This window comes from Oculina patagonica, chromosome 8 (genome assembly GCF_052425735.1).
Source record: "Oculina patagonica isolate OP01 chromosome 8, crgOcupat, whole genome shotgun sequence".
In the NCBI taxonomy this organism is placed as follows: Eukaryota; Metazoa; Cnidaria; class Anthozoa; order Scleractinia; family Oculinidae; genus Oculina; species Oculina patagonica.
Genome location: NC_135765.1, coordinates 21,122,249 through 21,146,299, shown reverse-complemented (window position 1 = coordinate 21,146,299; position 24,051 = coordinate 21,122,249). Strand labels below are relative to the sequence as shown.

General features: G+C 38.2%; 2 protein-coding genes across 5 annotated transcripts in view; one reads left to right on the top strand and one right to left on the bottom strand.

The window, feature by feature from the left end:
• Nucleotides 1–1,682: 1,682 nt before the first annotated feature.
• On the bottom strand, nt 1,683–10,457 carry LOC144662742 (glyoxylate/hydroxypyruvate reductase A-like). The gene is made up of 4 exons (XM_078523634.1): nt 10,210–10,457; nt 5,613–5,889; nt 2,856–3,357; nt 1,683–2,314 (listed from the first exon to the last, which is right to left on the bottom strand). Exons 1-4 carry the CDS (start codon nt 10,340–10,342, stop codon nt 2,228–2,230), a joined length of 999 nt encoding a protein of 332 aa, XP_078379760.1. The 5' UTR covers nt 10,343–10,457; the 3' UTR covers nt 1,683–2,227.
• Nucleotides 10,458–16,449: 5,992 nt separating this feature from the next.
• Nucleotides 16,450–24,051, top strand: part of LOC144662699 (scavenger receptor cysteine-rich type 1 protein M130-like) — a 161,072-nt gene continuing 153,470 nt past the window's right edge. For 3 of the 4 annotated variants that reach the window (XM_078523556.1, XM_078523558.1, XM_078523555.1), the window contains exons 1-2: nt 16,490–16,574; nt 16,705–16,868. In XM_078523556.1, coding sequence (XP_078379682.1) covers nt 16,784–16,868 — 85 coding nt within the window. In that variant the 5' untranslated portion in view covers nt 16,490–16,574; nt 16,705–16,783. Of the gene's footprint in view, nt 16,575–16,704; nt 16,869–24,051 lie in introns of all 4 variants that reach the window. The other variant, XM_078523559.1, reaches the window with a different exon arrangement.

Here is a 24,051-nt window from a genome sequence, read left to right as displayed (position 1 = left end):
GCTCTAAATTTTGATTTCTGATCCCCAAAATGTGCCAACATTTGATCCCTGATTCCATTCTGATCCCATCTGATTGGCTGATCCGGATCCCATATTCCCATGACATGCCATGACTTGTGACCCGGGATCCCGGGTCCATGATCCCGATCCCGAAGCTATGATTCCTGATCCCATATACCTGCCGTTACGACCCTGCTGTACGCATACGGCTTGGCCTCTCTCTAGGCTCCTTTAGTGGGGGAAGGCGAAAAACACGGGGGGAGGAAGGAAGGCGAAAAAAATCTCCCCAGCCCGTACGAAACACGAAAGAGAGGAGAGAGGCTTGGCCGGGTCGCTTGGCCTAGGTTCTCTAGGCAACACGGTCGGGCAACGCGGCTTCCAAGTTTTCCCGCCAAAAGCAAAACTGGGGAGAACTCTGTAAAAGCGGACGGAAAAAAGTGACTATGAATCAGGTACACGTAAGTGTCAAAGTTGTACAATTTCTGATTTTGTTGCATGCAATATTTTCTCGCCAAAAGGAACTCGTGTATAGACTAAAAAATCTAGTCACGGGATATTTTACGTTTTTTTCGCACGGAACTAAAGATTTATCCGTGCAGGATGAGGTACAGTTTGGATCCAGGCAAGTAATTAGTTTTATACCTGTTCACATTGCGCGAGTATACTCCAACAGGCGGTTGTCACATGATTTTACAATAAAAATACAGTGGTACAGCAATAATAGCATAAATTTATCTTGTTTCCGTTTTCTTTTACCTTTTACATGTCGAAATTGAGAGTTATAAAAAAGATGAGCGTTGTGAGTGAGTGAAAGCTGACAAATAATGTACTTCATCCAAAATGCATTTGATGCACCAAATTAAAAAACCATCTCTGTTAACCACTACTAGTCTCATTCACAGCCATTATTTGGGTCGTCAAAAACAATATCTATTGAAGTTGGGCCAGCGGGGGGAGGGCAAATTCCTAGTTATTTTCCCGCTGCCGCTCCATTGCTGATGGCTCTACTTACTTCAATTGACTATAAATGAATCGTCAATGAATATTTCACATAGGCAAACAGTATACAGACATCTAATCTTGACCACCCAGTCAATACGACCACCTTACAATAGTCGCCACTTTTTTGCCTGGAAAAATATTTAATGACAATCTAATCTGAAAACTTCTTTAATCTGGGCAGCTCATAAACGCGATCAAAGACCACCTTTTGGGATCCCGCCCTTCGCTTTCTTTCCACGGTTAATAACACCACTCAAAATAATTGAAGTGTGGCAAAAGAAAATAAGAAATGAAGAAAAGCATGTGTTCAGTTACTGCAAAAGGCATCAGTTCTTTTCACGTTTATTAGGGCAGACTGGAGTCAACAAGAAGTCAAAATAATTTTAATAATAATTGAATTATACCAGTGTCTAGGCCGGTCTCGGTTGTGCTCGTAAAATGCTGTAAAGTTGCTAACTGGAATGCCAAAAAATTGCAAAAAAATTGCCAAAAATCTAAAACGTTGTTGCCGAAATTTCAAAAGTTACTACCTAAATTTATTAATTTTTTATTATATAAACGTTGATAAAAGCTTTATTTTTCGTTCTTCACAATAATAATAATTATTATTGTGAAGAACGAAAATTTGGTCAATAAAAACGTTGGTCAATAATAGATGGTTGGTCAATAATAAGAACGTTGGTCAATAAAAATACAATGTAGCTTGAAACTTAGCTTCAAATAGTTGCTCGCAAATATGGGCGAAATTTAGGGATACTCTTAAGTTTAACGAAACTAAAAAAACCTTGTCAAGTGACAGGTTGTGTTTGAAAGTTGATAAACATTCAAGAAAATCACATATATTGAAGTTTTCTATGAAATCGTTGACTTTTTTGTGCTTGATATGTGCTCTAAACCTATATTTTACTCAAAAAATTGCTCAAAAAGGCAAAATGTGAGGTTGCTAGAACAACAAAAAGTTGCTCAAAATGCCAATGAAAAGTTGCTCAAAAGTTGCTAGTATACATGTATACCTGTCATTATATCATTTTAAAGGACCATAGCACTATCAAGTGTAAACCTAAATCAAACCTATCTCATTAATATATTTTGTAAATACACTGCACGTCAAAACTGTTATGGCCTTATGATAGTCCGACGAATTGGATCAACAGCAACAGGCACTTCTTGTCATGTGTTATGGAAATCACTGCACATGAAGGCTTGAAGTTCTACGCAGTTTGAGTTAATATCCCTGTTCTACATCCACACAAAATTTGAGTTTTTCACCAGCCTCATACAAGGAAAGGTTCTCAGCAAACAACTTTCCAACCTAAGAAAAAAAAACAAATATTTACATTAAACAAACAAACACAAAAATATATTTCTATATGGAAGTGAAGATCAGCTAAAAAATTTGAAGGAGTCATTGTGATGCTATTTTCAGTTTAAAATGATAAGAATAAACCATCAGAAATACACATACCCTGGTAGTTCGCTGAAGATTAACATATAACAGTATTTACTATAACAATTCATTATGCAACGTCATGCAAAAGGTCAAGCAGATAAGCATACCTAGCACAAAAAGAAAACATCACTATGTTTGTCTTGATGTATCACCAAATTTGCAGAAGTAACATTAAAAGGAATGTGTAGTAATAGTAGGTAATTAGGGACATTAATATTTCAGGGATGTCGCTAAGGGCCAGCTGCTGGCTAATTTCACCGGCTGAAAGAAAACTTAAATCCGGCTGAAATTTCACGTGAAAACAAAGACTTGGGTAGAGTTAAATAGAGCTGCCAAGGCCAGAAAAGCCAGCTGGGCTTGTTGATGAACCAGCCATCCCTGATATTTTAAGGTTGAAACTTACATCTTCAGGAAATGAAACTCCAGCCACATGAGGTGTGATAACAACTTGGGGCATCTTCCACAAAGCACTTTCCTTTGGTAGTGGCTCAACCTCAAACACATCCAGTACAGCACCAGATATCCAGCCTTCATTCAATGCATGAACAAGACTTTTTTCATCTATGACATCCCCTCGACCAATATTAATAAAAACAGGGCTATTGCCTTTTCCACTCTCTAGCACATTTCCAGATAAGAGATATTTAGTAACAGGTGTACTTGGTAATAAATTACAAACATAATCACATGACTGGAGAACTTCAGGGAGTCTTGACAAAGTCGTGTAGTGGTCAACAAAATCTTGTCTGTCAGACTTTTCTTTTCGTCCAACACCCCAGACAGTCATTCCAAGAGCTTTACATCCCTTAGCCACACTCAGTCCTATATCTCCAAGTCCCAGAATTCCAATGAAAAGTTTAGGCACAAAACAAAATGGAAGGGAAACTTTTTCCCCCCTTCCTCCCCTAAAACAAGAGAAGGAGAAGGGTCTAAATTCTCCTTGATTTCTTTAAATGTTATTTTAACAGGAGAATTGGATGTAGCATCAGGGCAATATTTTTTCCCTTTGGTGATCAATTTCTGTTAATTCTCAAAACTATTTCTTTTCTTTCTTCTTAACCCTTAAGAGAAGATATATATTCATGACCCTGTTACAGAAAGTCTGCTAACTTACCGGTTACCAAGGCCCCCAACCCTTTAGAATGCAAAACTTGCATTCAAAAATAAAAAACTTTTCTCAGCTGCTGACAAAGGTGTGAGATACTCATCATGTATATGCCCACTTAAAAAATAGTTTAGTCAATTAATGATTTATATTATATGTACATGTACAGCCACACATTTATGGACATCTCCATGATCAGTATGGACAGCTCACTGACAGTTGGTCCTAGAGAAACCTACCTAGGAACCCATAACACAGACATGAAGCTCTGCCCCTTTGGTGTCCATTTTTTTGTATTTTGAGCTGACTCCTTGGATTTAGTCATATCTTTTCAGTCATTTACTGTAAAAATAATTCTGCTATTGTGAACTTGGTTATCTCCAACTACAGTCAACTCTCTTTATAGCGGACACGCTTGGGGGGTCGTTTAGTGTCCGTTTTAGCGAGAGTCCGTAATAGCGGGAGTCGTTTCCAGTCAAACCTTATTCGCCTGGGATCTGGATTTTGTCCGTAATAGCGAGTGTCCGCAATAGTGGGGTGTCCGCAAGGTGAGAGTTGACTGTACCTGCTTATTTTCAAACAGTTTTTGGTTTTAGGTAAGTATCTGCCTCAACAGTCTAGAAATTAACCATAAACTTGTAATAAATAAATAAATAAATAAATAAATAAATAAGTGAATAAACTAATAAACAAGCAACGAAAGAAAGAAATGTGTACTTGTACAACATTTTATGTTTTAACATTCTGTTAAGGAAATCCCATTCTTTACTTGTTGTGGAACTTGTATAGCCTGTTCCATAAAGTCTGCAAAATGGATGATGTGACATACACTAACACACTGAGGTTGTAGCGAAAACTAAGACCCCCTTATTTTATTAATTTTTGCCCTTTGTTTATCTTTATGATCACAGACCGAACTTAGTACCTATATTCACATTGTTCACTTTTGTTTGATTATCGTTTCTTATAGCCTGTGTACAGCCGTCCTGCTCAGCTTTGAGCGGAGCAGGACAGCTGTACACAGGCTACGTTTCTTATTGATTCCAAAAAAAATTACCGGTATATTAATTCCTTCGTCTTTGAGTGGGATTTAATACAAGTTTTGCCAGGAAAACAAGCTAGCATAGCGGCTATTGTTTTATCGTTTTTGGTCTGAATCCTGGAAAAATATAAAGATCAGATGGATTGTACAGACTTGACAACCTCTCTGTTTTTCCCGTCAAAAGAATGTCACACCCCCCTAGCAACAGTCTGACAGTTCGCCTCGCAACATGTGCCCCCTGCCGTTCTTATTCTAGCTAGAACAATGAAAACCAACCAATTAGAGTGTGCCGTTGTGAACTTTTGACCTGGCGTCCGCCAGCCATGGTGTTAAGACATCGCTTATAGCGCAAATAAGGCGCTTTTACGCCTTTCTTAAATAGACTTAGGCCAAGTGTGATCGAGTGTAATTGAAGGACAGCGTTTGACGCTTTGGGTATTAGGTCTTAGGCCTTAGTTTTCAGGGGGTCTTAGTTTTCGCTACAACCCATACACTGATGCTTATCCATTTAACTGGTAAAAACTTACGGTTACTAAATGTCTGAAAGCAAAAAAACATTTTTACAAATGTAAATGGGTAATGAATCTCGGCATACAGATTGGCAAAGTATTTGGCTGGTTAGCAAAAATTTTGCAACAAATGACATCGTGAAGTAAATAAATGAAGTAAAGCTTAATGTTTTAAATGAACCATTTTAATTGTTTAAAAGGTAAATATAGAATCTACAAGTAGCCCAAGCTCAGTATGTGAGCATTGTTATCACATTATGAAATAGCAAAAGTCAATATATGAGCACTAGTCAGTAGAGTTTGGTAAGGTTGCATAGAATCTCATAGTTAATAATTAGTCATGCTTCATTGTAAGAGATTGTATGGGAGCATTGTTATCACATAATGAAATAGTGACAGTTAATATAAGAGAACTAGAGTGCGATACAATCAACATCAATAAAAGACAATTTCTTCTGTCAGTAGGTGGTTAATTGAAAAGTGATGGTAAATCAAACTGCATACCATTTGCATTCCTGTTGATCACGCCACTGTTTTCGGAACTCCCTCTCCCATGAAATAATGTGACCAACAACATACTGAGCCATGGCAGGACCAAAGACTCCACCAAACCTTGTAAGCATCAAAGAGCTCTTTTGCTGAGGTGTGACATGCTTAACAACTTCTTCTACTCCTGCCCAGGTCACCTGCATCCATTTCAGCTCAGGTAGTCTGGACAGGTGTCTGGGTGCAGTGTCTGCATCTGACACTATCACTTTAGCTTCTTGCAGCTTCTCAATCTCTAGATAACAAAAACAGCATCACAGCAATTAAGCCCTCTACAGAACTCTGTCATGTGAGACACCAATGCAAAGATTTGAGGTAATAGCACAGGGAACCCGAACGCTGTATTGGCAAAGTTAATAATGAAAATAAAGATATGTTTGTTACCTGTGCTCCTGTGTCTTTCTTTGTCCTTAAAATGGTTGTGCTCTTGTGTCTTTCTTTGTCCTTAAAATGGTATTTGAATGGGTGCGAAAACGGTTTGAGCAAGCCTTGTCTGACGCTCCGTAAATAACGACGCAGTTAACACGTCTCGTATTTCCATTCATGTTATTAACTATTTCTTTCCATATTAACCATTAACACTCCTGGGGAGATAATCTCGTATATCACTTCCGGTCAGGTCAAGTGAAGTCACAGAGCTAACGAAAAGACGCTTGTAAAATCAACCCAAAATTAAGCAGGAAAACGGGTATCCGAACAAACAAATCAAACATCATCTATTCATTTGGCCTTAAATCAAGCTAGGTGTGAGGTAATAGCACTTTTTGTTCAATAATAAGAAAATTATGCCTCGAAATAAATCAGCTCTGATTTTAGTTTCATCCCTTGCTCCTTTCTCTCTCTCTCTCTCTCTCGCTCTCCCGTTGAGAATTAATAGTTAATAACATGAATGGAAATACGAGACGTGTTAACTGCGTCGTTATTTACGGAGCGTCAGACAAGGCTTGCTCAAACCGTTTTCGCACCCATTCAAATACCATTTTAAGGACAAAGAAAGACACAAGAGCACAACCATTTTAAGGACAAAGAAAGACACAGGAGCACAGGTAACAAACATATCTTTATTTTCATTATTAACTTTGCCAATACAGCGTTCGGGTTCCCTGTGGTAATAGTATACCATAAATGACCTAATAAATGCACACTCTCAAATAAACACCTCATGCATATCTAATAAATGCCTCCCCAGAGGTGTGAAGTTGGTATTAGATGCTCCCCGCCCCCCCAATAATTGCCTCAAAAAACAGGTAAATGCTCCACAGAGTAAAACTATGCAATTTAGTTTCTTGCTTGACTTGGACGCTGGAAGGTAAAGGATGCCAACATCGTTGACTCCGATGATGTTGAAGATATCGATATTGAACTATGAACGACTTCTCAAAGGAAACGGGGCAATTTCCTTTGTGGAATCAAGTCAAGTTTATTGATTGTGACTCTCACCAATACAAACGGAGGGTCAAAGAGGCTATCCAAATAAGATTTCATCCTAATAACATCAATAGAGACAGCAGAATTGAAATTCCTGAAGCATGGATATCTATGATAAAAAAACTTAACAGCTGTTTAACTACAAAGCGGACATCTGAGAGAATATTTAACAATTATCCTGCGAAATCGCGCAGAATATTGCCTGATACTTAGCCGACGAGGCCGTAGGCCGAGTGGGCTAAAATCAGATGATATTCCGCAAGATTGAGCAGGATAATTGTTTTATTATTCAACAAATTGTCAACGAAACACATTTTGCATATTGAAAAACTTAAATTATGTAATGCTTTACAAGGCTTTGGACAAATCTTTGCAACCTACCTATAACGCAGGATATCTGTTATATACGGATGACAGATATCAATAACATTTTGACCATTTATGGGCAGCGCGCGCATTTGTTGAATAATAACATCTGTTATAGTTCACCTCTAAATTTTCTCTGATTCTAATTGGTTTAAATTGATCGTGTGACACGATAGTGTTTGTCTACCAGAGGGCACTTTCAGCCCATAGAGCCTGCCGAAGAAAAATGCCCCGATCGATAATGCCCGCCCGTGACTTTTTTTTGTAAACAAGCGTGCCTGCAGACAAAAAAAACGCAACCAAATTCATTGCATTTAGTGGGTTTCTTGTCTGGTTTTGTTTGTTAAATTTCGGCTTTCAATCGAGTTTTTTATCCTGAAAAGTAAAAATAATTCACAATGCTCATTTTTGTATGTGCGTGCGAAGAAAATTTAGTGGTGAACAATAAAGACAATAGAGTGTTTCTGTCTTGGAACTATCGGTCTGATAGTTGCCCCTTGGAAATTTGATGTTCTTTAAACTAGCATATTAGCCCTCGAAGCTATGCTTCTCTGGCTAATATTTGTTTTAAGAACATCAAATTTCCGCAGGGCAACTATCAGCCGATAGTTCCTCGACAGAAACACTCTATTGTTAAAATAGTGCCCGCCGAACAAAAAAATGCCCGGATCGATGGTGCCTGCCTATGATTTTTTTTGTAAAGAAGTGTGCCTCGCCAGAAACACTCTATTGTTTAATTAGTCACAATAACAATGAGGATCGAAATGCATCAATAGCAGCGAACCAACATGCATAAATGGCGACACAAAGACAATCGACTTCCTCGCCTTATGAAGACTAGCAGTATTGCAGTCGAAATGTCGCGATCAGCATCTTAAAGCCATTCTATCGTGAGACAAACGAATAAACCAGTTCATTACGACATCTCTAGGCTTTGCATTAGCTCAAATTAGAATAATCTCCCACTCACAAACTCTGTTTTTCTCACTCTGCGAGCCAACTATTTTGTTTTTTGACGTTGTTACAGTTATAGTGCAATAAATGCCTCTCTCTAATAAATGCCTCATATCTATTTCAAAATGCCCTCGCTAGCACCCTTATAATTCAATAGATGCTCCTGGAATTTATTAGACCATGTACGGTAAGCAGTGATTTTATTTGTAAAATAAGCTTTAAAAACTCTTTTTTTCAGAAACGTAATTTACTCACTGATATATTGCCCTTTTGGTGTCACAGCATGAATTAATGTAAACAATGTTCTCCGACAAGTTGGTGATTGTTTCATCCTGATTATTCTGGTTTCATAATAGCTCAAAGTCAAATGGCAAAAATTTGCAACAATAACATCAATTCTTGTTTCTCTTCTTCTGTTTGTTTCCCAGCATAAATAGTTGGCTGTAATATAATCTCATGTCGCATGAAGAATAGACAAAACGTAACTGGTTTTCAAATTTTTACGCAGTGGCTATTCGTACAGTACCAGTACAATCTTCAGTTTAATTTCAAATTTTTAAGTCAGTAAGAACTCATCAGTTTTCCACCTCGCTCACTTTTCTGCCAATGGCATTTCCATGGAGACGAGGTAAATAGAAAATAAAATGTTTCATTGGCAGGTTATTCTCAAGTTTAGCCTTCCTGATCAATTGATTTGTAATGCCCGATAAGATGACAAGTATAGCTGTACCTCTGAAAATGGGACGTTCCAATGCAACGGAAACTTAAGTAAGGGACCGGTCATTATTTATGTAGAGGGGGGTGGGGAAACCAAGAGGGGGTCAAGGCTATTTTAGATTAGCAAGAGGGGGAGCTAAAAATTTTTATAAAGAAGATTAGGGGAGGGGGGGGGGTCAGCAGTTTGAGGTATATTTTAAGAGGTGTCCATTGGCAACATTGCAACACTATATGTGGAACAGTAATACTAAATTGTACAATTTTATGATTACTCTTTTGGTTTCTTCTGTTTAAACTCCACTGTTATGTACAACTTAGTGATTTGTATTTAACAGAAATACTTTTTGCACTCTAAACTTCATTGTTATCTCAAATTTTAGTTAATAAAGAATCCAGACCTAACTGCTTTAATATTTGGTTTGACTGAAATTATTTTCTTTTAACAAAATGATTTTCACTGCAATAGCCCTGGAAGAAGTAATTAAGCATGATATAACAACAAGAAAGAAGTCCTTTTACAACTTTAGGAAAATCATTGGAAAAGAATTAAGCTTATATTTTGCATGGCTATTACATTTGTGTTCACCATGAAAGCATAATTTGTAAAATCTATCACTTTTCCAAAGTTAAGGAGTTAATAAAAGTTGTATGTTTACTTAATACACATAACTTGTCCAAAACGTGCCCTATTTATTTGCTGGAAGAGCATCCATAGCAAAGAGGCCTTGGTTCACCGTTGACTATTAAGTGTTCCAGCCTTTCTGCATCAGAACTAGTGTGCAAGATTATTAATGATTGTATGTAACATGCATGAAATGAGATATGGGTGAGGGGGGGGGGGTCGCCTCATAAATATTGAATAAAGAAGGGGGGGGCACTTGCTACTTACATAGCCACAGTTACATAGGGGGGTGCTTACTGAAATTTTGATCTTTCCAAAATATTTTTCCCTCCCCCCCTCTACATAAATAATGACCGGTCCCTAAGCTTTTTTTATCATTTTTTTTTTTATTATTACGAACACACAATAATTACAACAATACAATTACATGTATTAGTTAACACATAATACTCTATTTCGTTAAACTACCTCCATTGCATCCAACAGGAACATTGATGAATTTTACATGTGGGCACCGTTTCGAAAGATCGCTGACTAGGCCAGGAATAGCAGAAGAGATGTGAACAGTCTTCACTACCCTCCGTACAGAAGCAGCCGCCATATTAAATTACGAGGAGAAATGGGAGCTAGCCAAAAGTGAGTTGGCTCCAGGCCTCTGTTGGCTAATCGGCTTACTCAGCAATCTCGAGCCCAGAGTCCGTCTAGTCGGTGAGTCGGGACGGACTCCACAGGGCACAGAGGAGTCAAGTCCGCAATTCAAAATCTCTACCGTGCAAAACGACCTTCAAAAGCTTTTCAAAGCGATCGTGTGAGCCCTATGTGATACAACGCCGTCATGCGATACTTGTTTACAGATCGTCTGGTCTGGTGATATATCGATATCGTATTGTCAGAATACGATATCACCAGACGATCTGCAAACAAGTATCGCATGACGGCGTTGTATCACGTAGGGCTCACACGATCGCTTTGAAAAGCTTTTGAAGGTCGTTTTGCACGGTAGAGATTTTGAATTGCGGACAAACTTGACTCCTCTGTGCCCTGTGCTAGAACCTTGGTCTTCCGGTTTTTATTGCGCATGCTCTTAGGTCTAAGCGGAAGTAAATTTCCCAGAACGGAAGTAAATCGAGAAAGTTGAACTATTTCTAACACAGTATCGACAGAACTGGTGTTTGTCGAAGCAACAAAAGTAACACAGATGTTCTGCAGTTAACAAAAAAGCGTCTTGTGTTTTGATTTCCTTTAGTCTCTTTCTTGAGCATACTGCTATATTTGTCTTGTTAGCCTTCCAGGATTCCGTCTGTGAAGACTGCGTGCGTGTCTCCGTTGTTGTTTTGCAGACGACGGCTAAGAAATTTACATAATGCACAATGCACGGACAAGCTATTGTACCGTTGATAAATATTTTTGTTTGGCGACTTTCCTATATTTCAGAGGCTTCTCGCTGACAGTTCATCTTTTTAGGATAAATTGCATGTTTTTGAGAAAATATTTTTTCCTCGTCGAATGGCGGTAATATTTATAAAGGCGTTAACGCTATTCCAAAGGTGTAATTAGCATTTCGGCGACTCAGCAAGTGCACAAAATTCACGTGCACACAATTGTACAATTTTTTTTCTTCAGCAAAACAACAACGCGTAATATTCAAATTCTGCGTTATTAGTTGTTATTTTGAATCAAGCAATGTCTGCGATATTCAGTTTTTCAACCGAAACGGAGATTTGAATGAAAACAGTAGTTCTAGCGAGATTTGTAAGTCAACTATAAATTGAATTTTCAATTGACCTTGTCCTTGGTGACGCCGTCGTTGTTGTTTTAAAACTCCGTTCGGAATTGACGTTTAAAGGAAGTCCTTTTTTATTCATGATATCTTTTGAGTTCAAAAATAAAGGTAGAATTAGATAATACTTCATTTATGTAGCGCCATATCACGAGTTCTTAGGTGTTTTACAAAATTAAGGTGATACTTCTGAACATTTGATCATGGAAAACAAAAAAGTTTTTCTAGGGTTTCCGGTTTGGTTTACTTCCGGGAAAGATTTTCAGACTTCCGTGTTGATTTCTATTGTTCTGTGAGGACCAGTAGGCAACTGAATTAAAATTCAGTTTCCCAGAGTGAGTCCCGGCGACCCTACCGCTGACCAACCGCTGACGGATCGCGGAGCCGGGGGTCACTCTGGGCTCGAGATTGAGGTGACTCAGGTATGTTTTTGTCGTATATATTTTTTTTGCCGTTGTAGAAAAAATTGCATTCAAAATGATACACGGTTCTAGAAATTAAGTAAATTTCTATAGCACTTTTTTAAAAAATAATTTCTTTGTTCGTTCGGCTTATACATCCAAATACAACAATTCTGCCTTATACATAAATAAGCTACGTTATTGCTTCGATCTCAAGCCCAGGGACCGCTCAGAGGGAGGGGCTAGGGGGGCTTTTTTACAGTAACAAGGAAAAAAATACAATGAATGAAAAAACAAACGAAAAATTACTGAAAATATTCCTTTTCTGGAAGCCATGATAATGATGGTAAAGGACGAAAGTAATAATAAAAATAATAATAAAAGCTTTATTTAACCTGGAAAGAAATCTATCAGCATTTATAAAAATGCTGGTCTTAACAAGATGTCCAGTAATAAAATCTAAGATTAAAATTACAATACATATAATTTACATAAAATTTACTTTTAAAATATATCAACATGCATTGGTATAACAAAATTAGACTGAGCATTTATGATTCTTAATGTCAATTTCTTTCAGATGTTTACAAAGTAACAGCAGTTACTAAAGCCAACAGTAGTAACCGTTGGAAATTTATAAGGAATTGCATGATAATGCATCAGTTTTAAATAAAGAGCAGATAATTTACTTGTAAATTCACAAAGAATCCAATAAATGAACCTACCTCACTGTCGTGTCGTTTCCTGACCTTTTTGACGCTTGAAAAAATCATCTCAGCTTACGGCTGGAGTGAAGTGATTTGTGTAATTTTATGCGAACTTACAAGTAAGATACATCTGATTATAAATTTCCAGCGCCGGGCACTACTGTTGCCTGTACTCATAAATCTGAGCTTGGGCTGCCTGAGATTGGAGACAAAATCAATTCATTTTGCTGCCCTGTTTCCGACAAGACGCCTTGTTTTGTAACCCTGGGCAGTGCAGGTATTATACACAGTGGACTGTTCAAGACTAACACTAGGAAAAATGATGGCAATGTTATTCCGTTTCTGTCCGAACGCACCGAACGCCTTGTCAGTCACGGATCTTAAACGAGAGCAGGGATTTTACAAAATGAACATTGGATGTCTAGTACAAAAGATGTGCGTCTTGAATTTATCTCGACACACTTACTTGAACGTATTTATATGTCTGAGAGTAAAATGACATAAATATCTTGTCATCGGACAACAATCGCGCTTCCAAATTTAGAAGAAAAAAAATCCAAAACAAAGATTGTCGTCAAATGTGAGACTCAAACAAGCCTGGCGCACAACTTGCGCGACAAGCGCGTCCTGTATGGCCATGGGTAAATTGGGAACTGATCGAGATATGGGCAAATTTTCACTATGAAAATGGGATTTGGGTCACTGGGACTGGGTATCACAAAAAAAAAAAAAAATGGAACCGCGATAAAGAATAGAAGAAGAAGAATAAAGTTTATTGAGCTCCCCAATGGGATCTTCATACTCGATTTACAAGATTTTAAAATAGGAAAATGTTGATATAATTTACGTAGTAAAAATTAAACAAAATTACAATAAAAAGTTACTATAACTACAATTCTATATTAAGTACAATAAAACGTTTCCAAGGAGTCTAAAAGAGAATTACAAATAGTAACTCCGCGGAATACAAACGATTGTTGCGCCAAAGCAGTTTTGCATTTAGACAGTTGAAGGCTGTCTCTATTTCTGGTAAGAAAGCTGTGAGACTGTGACCTCTTAGTAAATAATTGACTTAGGTAGGGAAGGGCCAAATTATTATTATTTCTGATATAAAGTAGATCAGAAACAGGAAGAAGCTTTAATTGCTTAAATATGGGAAAATTTGGGAAACCAAAAGGCTGGGAAATGGGATTCTGGCAATCAATTATTGAACTCATTTCTAACACATTTCAGCTGTTTTTATTCAGATGCCAACACAACATAGATCTCATCCACCTGCACATTGTCATTCATATGACCAATCTCTTTGCAGCAGAAATCAGCTTTGGCAAGATGCTGACCTTATTTTAACGACTATTAAAAGTTCAAGCAAGCAAACCGTGTACGATCTTTCAGTTTTCTTATTTTAACAGCAGTACTGTATAGCAAAAATTTACAGACCTGCCAACTCTCACGGTTCCGATATCGAATTGCTAACCTTCAGAACAAATTTTCTCCTTATTATTAATCGACAACTTATTGACTTAAAGGTTGGAATTACTAAAGCAGATTTGAAGTTACTTATGCAGACTTGCCAAGCCCCGAGAACGTCAAATCTGGATGTGGTCCAAAAGATCGGCGTAAGCTTCGCTTTTCTCAATTATTTCGCGAAAAAATCAAGGTCCATATTTCGCTAGAATTAAATTTCGAGATTTTGAGATAGGTAGAATTGGAGTGTCAAATGTTCGCGATTTTTTTCTGTTGTTGAGTCTAATGCTTGCGTGCGCTTTGCGCATGCGCATTAGACTCTTTGTTATATGAAAAAAGCTGTTAGCAATCCCAAGGGAATGGTTCGGGATCGATAATCGTTCGCTGTAATGTAGAAAACAATGATCAGCTGCAAGAACGGACTCCGTACGGACACGCACGATTAGTTTCAATTAAAAACAGCCAATCAGCGACACGTGTTCCCACGCATAATTAAAAGTTCTTTCTCAAGTCACGATTATTCAACACTTGAACAGGACGAAATAATTTTCCAGTTAAGACATTTGTAAGCTTTTTGTGAAAATAAATCTTCGTTTTCAGTTCAGTTAAGCACTTGTGTTTTCGTCTTGCTTAAAAAGCAAGACGTCTTCGAGAAAAAATATTTCGACGGCGACTCGTGTTTATTTACACAATGCGACCAAATATTTATTTTGTTTTAAAAAATAGAAAACTTTACCTCGGTTTTTGTATTTAAGTCATTCGAATTTTGACCAATTTTTTCTTTACAGTGCAAACAAAAACCTTCAAAAATAAAAGATGTACATGGATAAATGTAAATCAAGTTACGCGACTAAATCAAAATGCGTTTGTTTGGCCGCTTTGCAGTATTACACTGTCCCGGCCTTTAATTTGCCATACACTGAAATCGAATTTCATGCTTTTACGACTCTCAGAGATCTTAAGTTCTTCTTACAGCTAGAAAAATCATAAAATGGTTACATTGATATGGAAGTGATGATTCGCGAAATTTGTACATCATGATAAACAGTCTTCGCTCCTGTGTATGGTAGCTCGATAATAATTGCCTAGTTTCCAGCGTTCAAAAGGTCATCATTATATTGACGTGAGCATTTACACCCGTTTTTAGGAAAATCTGTCACTAAGTGCTTACAGTACAATGGAGTAACAGTCACTATTTCAAGTGCTTTTATTGCAAAATCTGTTTCAAGAGTCATCATCAAAATAGTGAAAAATCTGAAAGAAAACGATGTGAAGTTCTTCAACCCTTGTTGTAATGAACATACTTTTTGTAAATCGTCACGCAATCTTGTCCAAATGTTTAATCGTTTCTGCTTTTACGGACAATACGGAAGAAGTAACATCAACTCCTGTTCATACTTTAAATTTTGTGAAGCATATAACATTTATGACTGTTTCGTTTTCATCCATAATCATCCACGATGCCCCTAGCTTGCTATAAGCATTTTAAATTAAACTCACGAACACAAACCTCTAACCAATTTTAACCGGCTTACGAAAACCGCGCAATCTGTATCACTATGCCATACGGCATTAGACTCATGTCACCCTTGGTGACCTATTTTTCAATATGTAGCTTTGCAGGCCGCTCAGACAGCATCGTAGTTAGACATTTTCCAAGGGAAATTTCACGTGCCACGTGGTTTCTAATTTTTGCATGGTGGTGTTGTACAAGGAGGGCTAGAAATTCCGAAGAATCAACAGACGGAAAGATTGACGGCACCACAAGCGAGATTTTGAAAAAAGAGTGATGCAGTGAAGGATAGCTGTTACCCTGGGTGCCAAATTTTTCCCTTTTTTTTGCACCAAAGAAGCTTTTGTGAGCGGCAAAGTGGCCTCGCCGCAAAAAATCAAAAACCCTAGATATCACCTGGTCACCCAGGATAGATACCTGATGGACAGAATCAAACACAAGACCCGTAAAAACGACGCGGAGACATATTGGAACAACTGTAATAAAGCAACAACTTGAATTTCATTGTTTTATTGATATTATACGGTATAAAATGAATACAATACAAGGAAACAGAACAGTCGATATATCACACCACCGACCACGGGAGCTCTTACCGGATTAACCCACTGAACATACGCAAACAATAAAACAAAGCAGAGTCCAAGGAACTATTATTCTTACACCTAGCTACCGGCCAAACACCAAGGGGTTTGCATTTTTTTTCTCGAACTGATATAAATACAAATGTCATTTCAAAATTTCTTCTAAAAAGGGGTGTAAGCCGATACAGAGCCTTTGTCGCTAGATCGCGTGCAAGCGTCAAGCATCTGAATTATAAGAATTGACAGGTCTGTTAATTAATTACATACCTGTCTTGAAAATGAGGACAGCAACTTGTCAAAACCGATTCTTAGTGTTACATTCCAGTATCACTATCGACCCTTTCAGGTCAGACACGCAACATTTTCAGGTCGCTGTACAAGGTAAAAAAAGATGCTGTTTATTCTCTGCCAGTTGCCATTAGAGAGTGAAGTTATAATTAAGCAACAGTTAGATCGTTTCCTTTAACAGAAATTTAAGAACTACACTGTATCGATACTTTTTTAATTCCAGACTTTAATTGTGTTCCGTCTTGTTGTCAGCAAATTGATGCAGGGAAGTTTCCCCACACTAGCAGGAAGCTGTTTTTCAGATGGAAATCAAAACGTGCGCGCAGTCATCAAGTTCACGTTTTGCTGCAAACATGCTGATGATCGTATTCATCTTTCTATCAGGAGGTAAGAGAAATGGACTACCGTAAAATCCTGGTTATAAGCCCTCCGGTTGATAGGCCGATCTACCTTCGGGTCTACCTGTAGCTTACCCGTAGACCAAACAAATACCTCCAATTATAAGCCCTTCGGATGTAAGTCTCCCCCAACTATTGTTTCCTTTATTTCCTTAATATAAAGCACTCTCCCATAACATTGTCCTACTTCAAACAGAAAATTAGAAAAGATTGCGGGTTATTAGAACTCGAAATGCATGGTATCCTTTAGGTAGATATTCCTTTGCGCAGGGGGGGGGGGGGGGAGATGACTCTATTCGGTTTCCAGTTGTTTATTCCCGACTCATCACTGCTAGTATGACGACACATGGCAACGAGAGAGCGATTTCCTCGACTTGATCAGAAAAGCGGGATTAATCGTGAGTACGCCACAACAGAGGTCCAGACTCCAGAACCAACATTTTCCTTAGAGACACCTTTCCCCCCTGATCTTGCGTCATAACGAAGATTGTCCATACAATGCTGTGCCTCACGTATTTGTTTCCGAATTTGCAGTAAGAACCAGTTACTAATCAAAAGCCCTCTGGGCTTAGTGTCTCGTGACTCTTTTCAGAGTTTAATTTATTTGAAAATAGACCGCTTTTCACGTCTATTTATTGCTTGTAAAGATATCGAAATTAAAAAGCGTGCATCTAACATAAAGAAACATTTAGACTCCTCACCCCTAAAATTTGAACTAAAACTAAAGCTACTTTTGTCGCTCGATAAACGTTGTGACATTCACAACACGATATACGAAACTCTTGATTCACTTGTCAATTCAGAAACCTTTGTCGTGAATGCTTTTGCTGAACTTCACGATTTCACAGTTAAAGATAAAAACAAAGATTTATTCCAACTACAAAAGGTTCTCACGCGAAAGGCTCAAAATCCAACTAAAATATATATATAAGATTACATGCTTATCAAAAACAAAGTTTTGAAATCGATGCCTTAATGGCATCCATTCCGATCGCTATCACGGTACTGAATTAAGCGTCCATCTTGATTCCTACTAATTGATCGTTGCTATCATGATGTCAGGCGGATAATGTTTGTACTTATTATTGTCACGCGACTTGTTTCCGACACCTTATCAAAAGCGATTTTTCCAAGCAGCCGAAAGTAGGCTTGACTTACATTCAAAGTACACTCCAGCATGTAGCCGTTGAACAGTTATACTTATAGGACTCCGATAACAGCAGAAAAAGAATACAGACAGATACTTAACTGTGGGAAAACGCTGTACTGCACTTTGATTCATTAAGCATTTATCTGTCACAGGTAGTTCTTAAATATCTAAAAAAGGTCAACAAAGTCACAGATTCTCCTTTGTTGTTTTGTGTTTGTGACTGATAAGAACGTTTTCAGCCTCACTTTTCAATAAACCCACGTATACTACCAAGCAAAGTTTCATGGTTGACCTTTCGCGTGTGTCTTCGTGATTGGGGAAATTTTGAACTGTTTTCCAAAATGGTTTAGGGTAATACTCAAATTGAAGACACACAAGGAAAATAATGTCCACGGGATCTACCAGTTGTTTTGAACTAGTTTAATCAGCACAAATTCTAACTTGCCCAAGCTAGCTAGTCAACTAAATCAAAACTAAAGTAAAGGCACACATGTTGTTCGACTACTACGGTCTATTACATCTTTGAAATCGGATTTAATCAAAAATGGAAACGGCAAAAAAAGGTTTTCCTGACGTATTGTCGGTCGACATACCTACAGTTCTGTACGGAGCAATCCTGTTTAAGACATGCTTTTTCCCCTATTGCTGTACCAAAATCATAAAACACATTGTTCTCACGAAACGGTAGCTATTATCTGATTGACTAGACTACTGATTGACTAATATGACTAGAATGGTGGGAATCTCGTGTGATCGCTTTTATCACTAAGAAAAACAAACAAAAAGCTTAAAAATTAACGCAGCTGTCAGTGCAAACAGCATCTGTTTTGTAAATAACAAAGATGGTAAATTTTAAGCTCGGTGATAAATAATGAAAATGAATTTTTCAACCAAGACACTAGCATGTAGGCCTTTCTCGATTATGCTTGTAAAACTGGCATTTAATGCTACTAGAAATTCTCGCATAAAGCCAAAAAAAATGCTAAAATAATGCCTGATTTCTTTAAAAAATGCCACTTGAATTCCAAAGAATGCTTTGTTTTATTTCAAACAAAACGTACAACTCTTACATTATATGCTCATATCAACAGCAGGTGATACTTAATAATTGTTTGTTTATAAAACTTGGGTCAGAATTCAAACTTTTCCAGCCAACAGCAACTAAACAGTCATATTCGAGGCACTACCATGCGCTGGGTACACACAACCTAGACTAGCACAATTTTGTCTTATCACACTGGCTCGAATGTAATCGACGAGAGCACAATCTTGCTGCTCATTGAATGGGCCTTCAGGATTGAAAACACCCTTTCTGCGGCTACAGAAGAAGGCTGTATGAGTAGGACTTGCTTTACCGCCGTAGCCCAACGAGGAAGTTGCTCCTCCTGCCTGTGCCACCATTCAACTTTCTGTGACCGATACCTTTTTTCCGTTGGTGTACACACACAAGTAACACAAGTACACAAGTAACACAACGCGCAAACAGTCGAAACAGACAGAAAACAATCAAATTAAGTAATCAAAATTGTGAAACTTTAGGATTATTTATCCTTCTGAGTTCTGAGTGCTAAAATTTGGATCACAGTCATGAAAAATTACAGAAAATGCTAGCAATTCTTTTTCAAGAAAAAACGAAAAAAAATGCTCGTTTACCCAAAAAATGCCGAAAAAAATGCTAGCATAATCGAGAAAGGCCTACTAGCATGGGACAAAGAAAAATTCTGAGTCCCTGACGGGAATCGAAGCCATGTCCTCCCAGATACCGGTATCTGGTATACCCAACCGGTATCTGGGAGGCCATGGGTTTGATTCCCGTCGGGGACTCAGAATTTTTCTTTGTCCCATGCTCGTGTCATTGTTGAAAAATTTATTTTCAGCATTTGTTTTGTTTGAATCTGATGATCGCATTTTTCGGCATTTACTAAAAAAAGAAAATTTTGACATGTCGTCCTCAGAAAGCAAACACGCATGGAATGCACCTTCTCCCCTGTAGTATTATCTCGTGTCGTCATGACAACGTCATGACGTCACGAGACAAAAATGTTTTTCGATCAACACTGTTGTAGCTCATTACGAAACGTTTTTTTTTATTCCGATTTTAGCCCCTGGATATAAGCCCCCGTTTATAAGCCCATTCAAAACTGCATCGTTTAAATATTAGTCGATATTGTGTGCATTGTAATTAATATCGTCATGCATTACGTCACTAATTAACAAATAAAGAAGCCTCGACCGTGCTCTGTTCTGTTGTAAAGCACGCAGAAAGAGGCTAGAGCACGAAAGAAGTGTTGGGTGAAACGCGAGCCGAGGGCGAGTGTTTCTCCCTACTTCTTGAGTGCTCTAGTCGCTTCCCAAGTGCTTTACAACAGAACAGAGCACAGTCGAGGCTTCTTTATTTGTTTTATAATTAAGAAATTCATTTATTTCCCCACGAATTCGCGCAGTTATTTTCAAAGCAAACTTTTTTCAAGCGAATAGAAGTGGCGTCAGCGTACATCTGTACTCTCACAAAACTTGTTAACAGTGATTAAGTTATACACAAACAGGTAAACACAAACGATATTATTTCCCGACGTATCGGCGACATCATGACGCCATTATCAAGGATAAATTGAGAAAAATTAATTAAATGCGAGGTTCAAAGAGATAAACATTTGCATAATGGGTGGTGGCTATACAAATACTTTAGCACGGATTGAATCCGTTAGCACGTTCAGACTCGGTGTTAATTGCTTGATGTAAAAGCATCTCGTTAACAAGACAGTCAAATTTGTTCTTGCATTTCTTTAGTACTTTGAAACAACTGAGGAGGTCCTCAGGGACAGCACCCGCGTGGTCGTTGTCATAGTGCTTGCGTACCGGAAGATGACGTGCTTTTGTGGCCATCCACGCGGGCATGCAAATGCCCGCGCGTGTAGCCAACGTAGCTCCCTGTATCACTACAGGTTACACTTAAACTGGTACACTACGCACTGCTGGTTAACAAGCTGTGGTTTGGTCTCACATTCTTGAAGGTCCTGGCCAATTTTCCGACTGACAAATACGGGCTGGACTGTTGTTTGGAGTTTAATGTTAAGGTCTTTCAACTGCGTCTTTACAATGTTTGCAGAAACTTGGTCCTTGAAGGGTATGACTACTCGGGTCACGTCATTTCCCGCCATTTTTCCCGAAGCCTGCAATGGCTGCTGGCCTGCAACTCTCGACTTCACAAAGCTATTGATGGTGGAGTTGATAAGATGATGGGGGTAATCCAGACGTGACAACAAGGATTTCAAACGTTCACACTCCTCGGAAAAGTATGGCCACGAGGAGGACAACCGGTACGCGCGAACGGAGCTTACTAACAACTATGCTCGATCGCACGTACCGGTTGTCCTCCTCGTGGCCATACTTTTCCGAGGAGTGCGAAATGATTTATTTTATCTTCGGTGGCTCTGAGCTGCAGAAGCTCGCGTTCCTGAAAGCGGCTTGCATGCAACAAGAAAAACATAACATGTTTCAGTCGAGTTTGTTCATTTGAGTTCACGCATCATGGATCATTTTATTATTGAAATCGATCATGAGTCGGGCGGATTCCAGGTAAGTCTGTCCCATATATTTTGTTTTTACCGCCGACAAGGCTATTCATCAAAAATATTGCTTTAATCGAACCTGTACCGTCTGGGATAGCAATAACTGATGGTTGCAGTTTACTAACTTGCGAAAATATTGCTTTAAACAAATCTGTACGGTCTGGGGTAGCAGTACCTGATGTTAACAGTTGACCTGTAAAAGTAATTTGGTTATAAAATTTAACGCTACAAAACCACGACGTTTCGACCTCTCCGAGGTCATTTTCAAGTGGGAATAAAAATATATAAAATTAGCATAAATTAAATATATAGTAAAAAGGCAAAAATGTCACGAACGCTGAAATGCAATAAAATATGTTAAAATAAGTGACAAAATATTTATGAGGTTAAAATGTTAAAAAAGATTTAAAACTACGAAAACAATTATAATAATTAAAAAAAATTAAAAACCGACCTAAACAAATAATTTCGCTCGGATGGAATCGCATTGTTTGTTTGGGGATGGTTTCAGTTCTTTGATTAAAAACATTTGTTGTTGTAGAAGCGTATTTAAAATTTGTTTGCGTTTTGTGGCTACGGAGATTTATAAACTGGACGGCTTTACGAGTTTAAATTCCTTGAACTTGTGATGTTTCCTTACAGCGTTTAAAAGCGCCGATGTTTGGTTTGTCTTCAAGACTTCGCCCTTTAAACTTTATCCTCTCGCGAAAAAATACCGCAAGCTGTATTGGCAGTCAAATAGAAATTATTTAGTCGTCTCTCCACTTATTGAGGAGCTAAAATTACCTTTTTACCCTTGCAATGCATTGTAACCATCTGTCAGCAAAGATATTTCTTAGGGTGCACAACTAATTAAAATAACATTTCGGTTCTTGTGATTCTGCGAGGTGCTAAATAACATGCAATAGACCTTTTTCGCTTGGGCGGTTTGTTTTCCCATTACAGACCACGTGATGTTCTCTAGAGAATTTACCTTTTATCCACATAAAATTTATTCATTCATATAAACGCGACTATTTGAAAATTTGCAAGCAAGAATTCTCAAGAGTATCATCACATGGTCTGTTATGGGGCAACAAAACGCCTAAGCGAAAAAGGTCTATTGAGCCGAGTGCACATTCAAGGGGCACTCAGCTCATTTGCATAATCGGTTAAGCTGCTCAAAGCTCGGAGAATGTGGCTTGGTCGATGGAAAAATAAAACCGAAACTCCCTTCGGCTTTCGCTGGCCGCGGGACAGTAGTATACCCCCAGCAGAATTACTACCATTTTTGAGCAGCCGTCCACTAAAAGTGAGCAGCTAGAATAAATTAATTTTGGATGACGTCATAATGGGGTGTGTGGCTTATCTAAAATGCGCGGGAATCTTTAGTGAGGTGAAATAAATTAAAATAAAATGCGCGCGGGAATTTATGCAGCATAATTTATGCCTTGACGTCACGACACGATAAGTCTACTTGATTGATAGATTGACAGAGTAGGGAACATAGTCTACTTGAGAGCACTTGTTCCACTGCGGATCGAAGTGAGAGAATTTTATAAGAAGCTCCGTTTTTAAATTACTTAAGATATATTTCCTTTAGCTTACTAGAGGTTTTTGAAGCTCAAATAGATTGAATAAATATTCACGATCGAGCAGACAGAGGCTTAACCATGCATTGTTCTCATACAAAGCCGGCGAACTCCCTTCAGTGACCACGGATATAAACATTAGGATTTTAGCGGAACCGAATCGCCTATTATGTACAGAACGAGTCGCGTGAAGAAATATTAAAAATAATTGGTTGCACACACGGATTGTAAGTAAAAAAAACCCTTTATTTATTATTTCAATAGTTCAATTTAACGAATTACAATGATTTTCAGTGATTTTAAAAGTAAACACTGCGTTTTGAGCGGCGCGAAACTTAGACACTGAACACACAAATTGTAGCAAAACTTTATTTACTTCGGTCGTTCGACACAGCGTATCACAATGATGAAATTTAATAATCGTCTTCGTCCTCGTCATTTCTAGGGGGATAGTATGTAGTTTTAGAAGTCTCTTCGTTCTTGTGTATGATTGCTCCACAATCATAACATCGACGCAAACTGTGTTTTTCGTGCTTTCGGTATAGCGGAATCTCGTGCTCGCATATAGGGCAAATTTTACAGTTATCTTCCCAAAAACACTTAGGACATTTCATGACCGCAGTATCATATACATTCAGACCTTCGCATTGTTGACATGGATTATGAGCTTTTGCGTGACTTAAGGCTGAACTATCAGAATCGCTATTCTTAGTTTCTTCATCGTTGTCGCTGTCGCTCTCTTGAGATTCCTCAGCTCCAATACCCTCCTCAGAAGCTGTTTCCTCCTCTTCGTTACTGTCAGTCGAGTAACCGTCGTCAACCTCTTCCTCTTTATCGCGATAGGCTTGTTCTTTTTGTAATATATCGCTTAGAATTTTC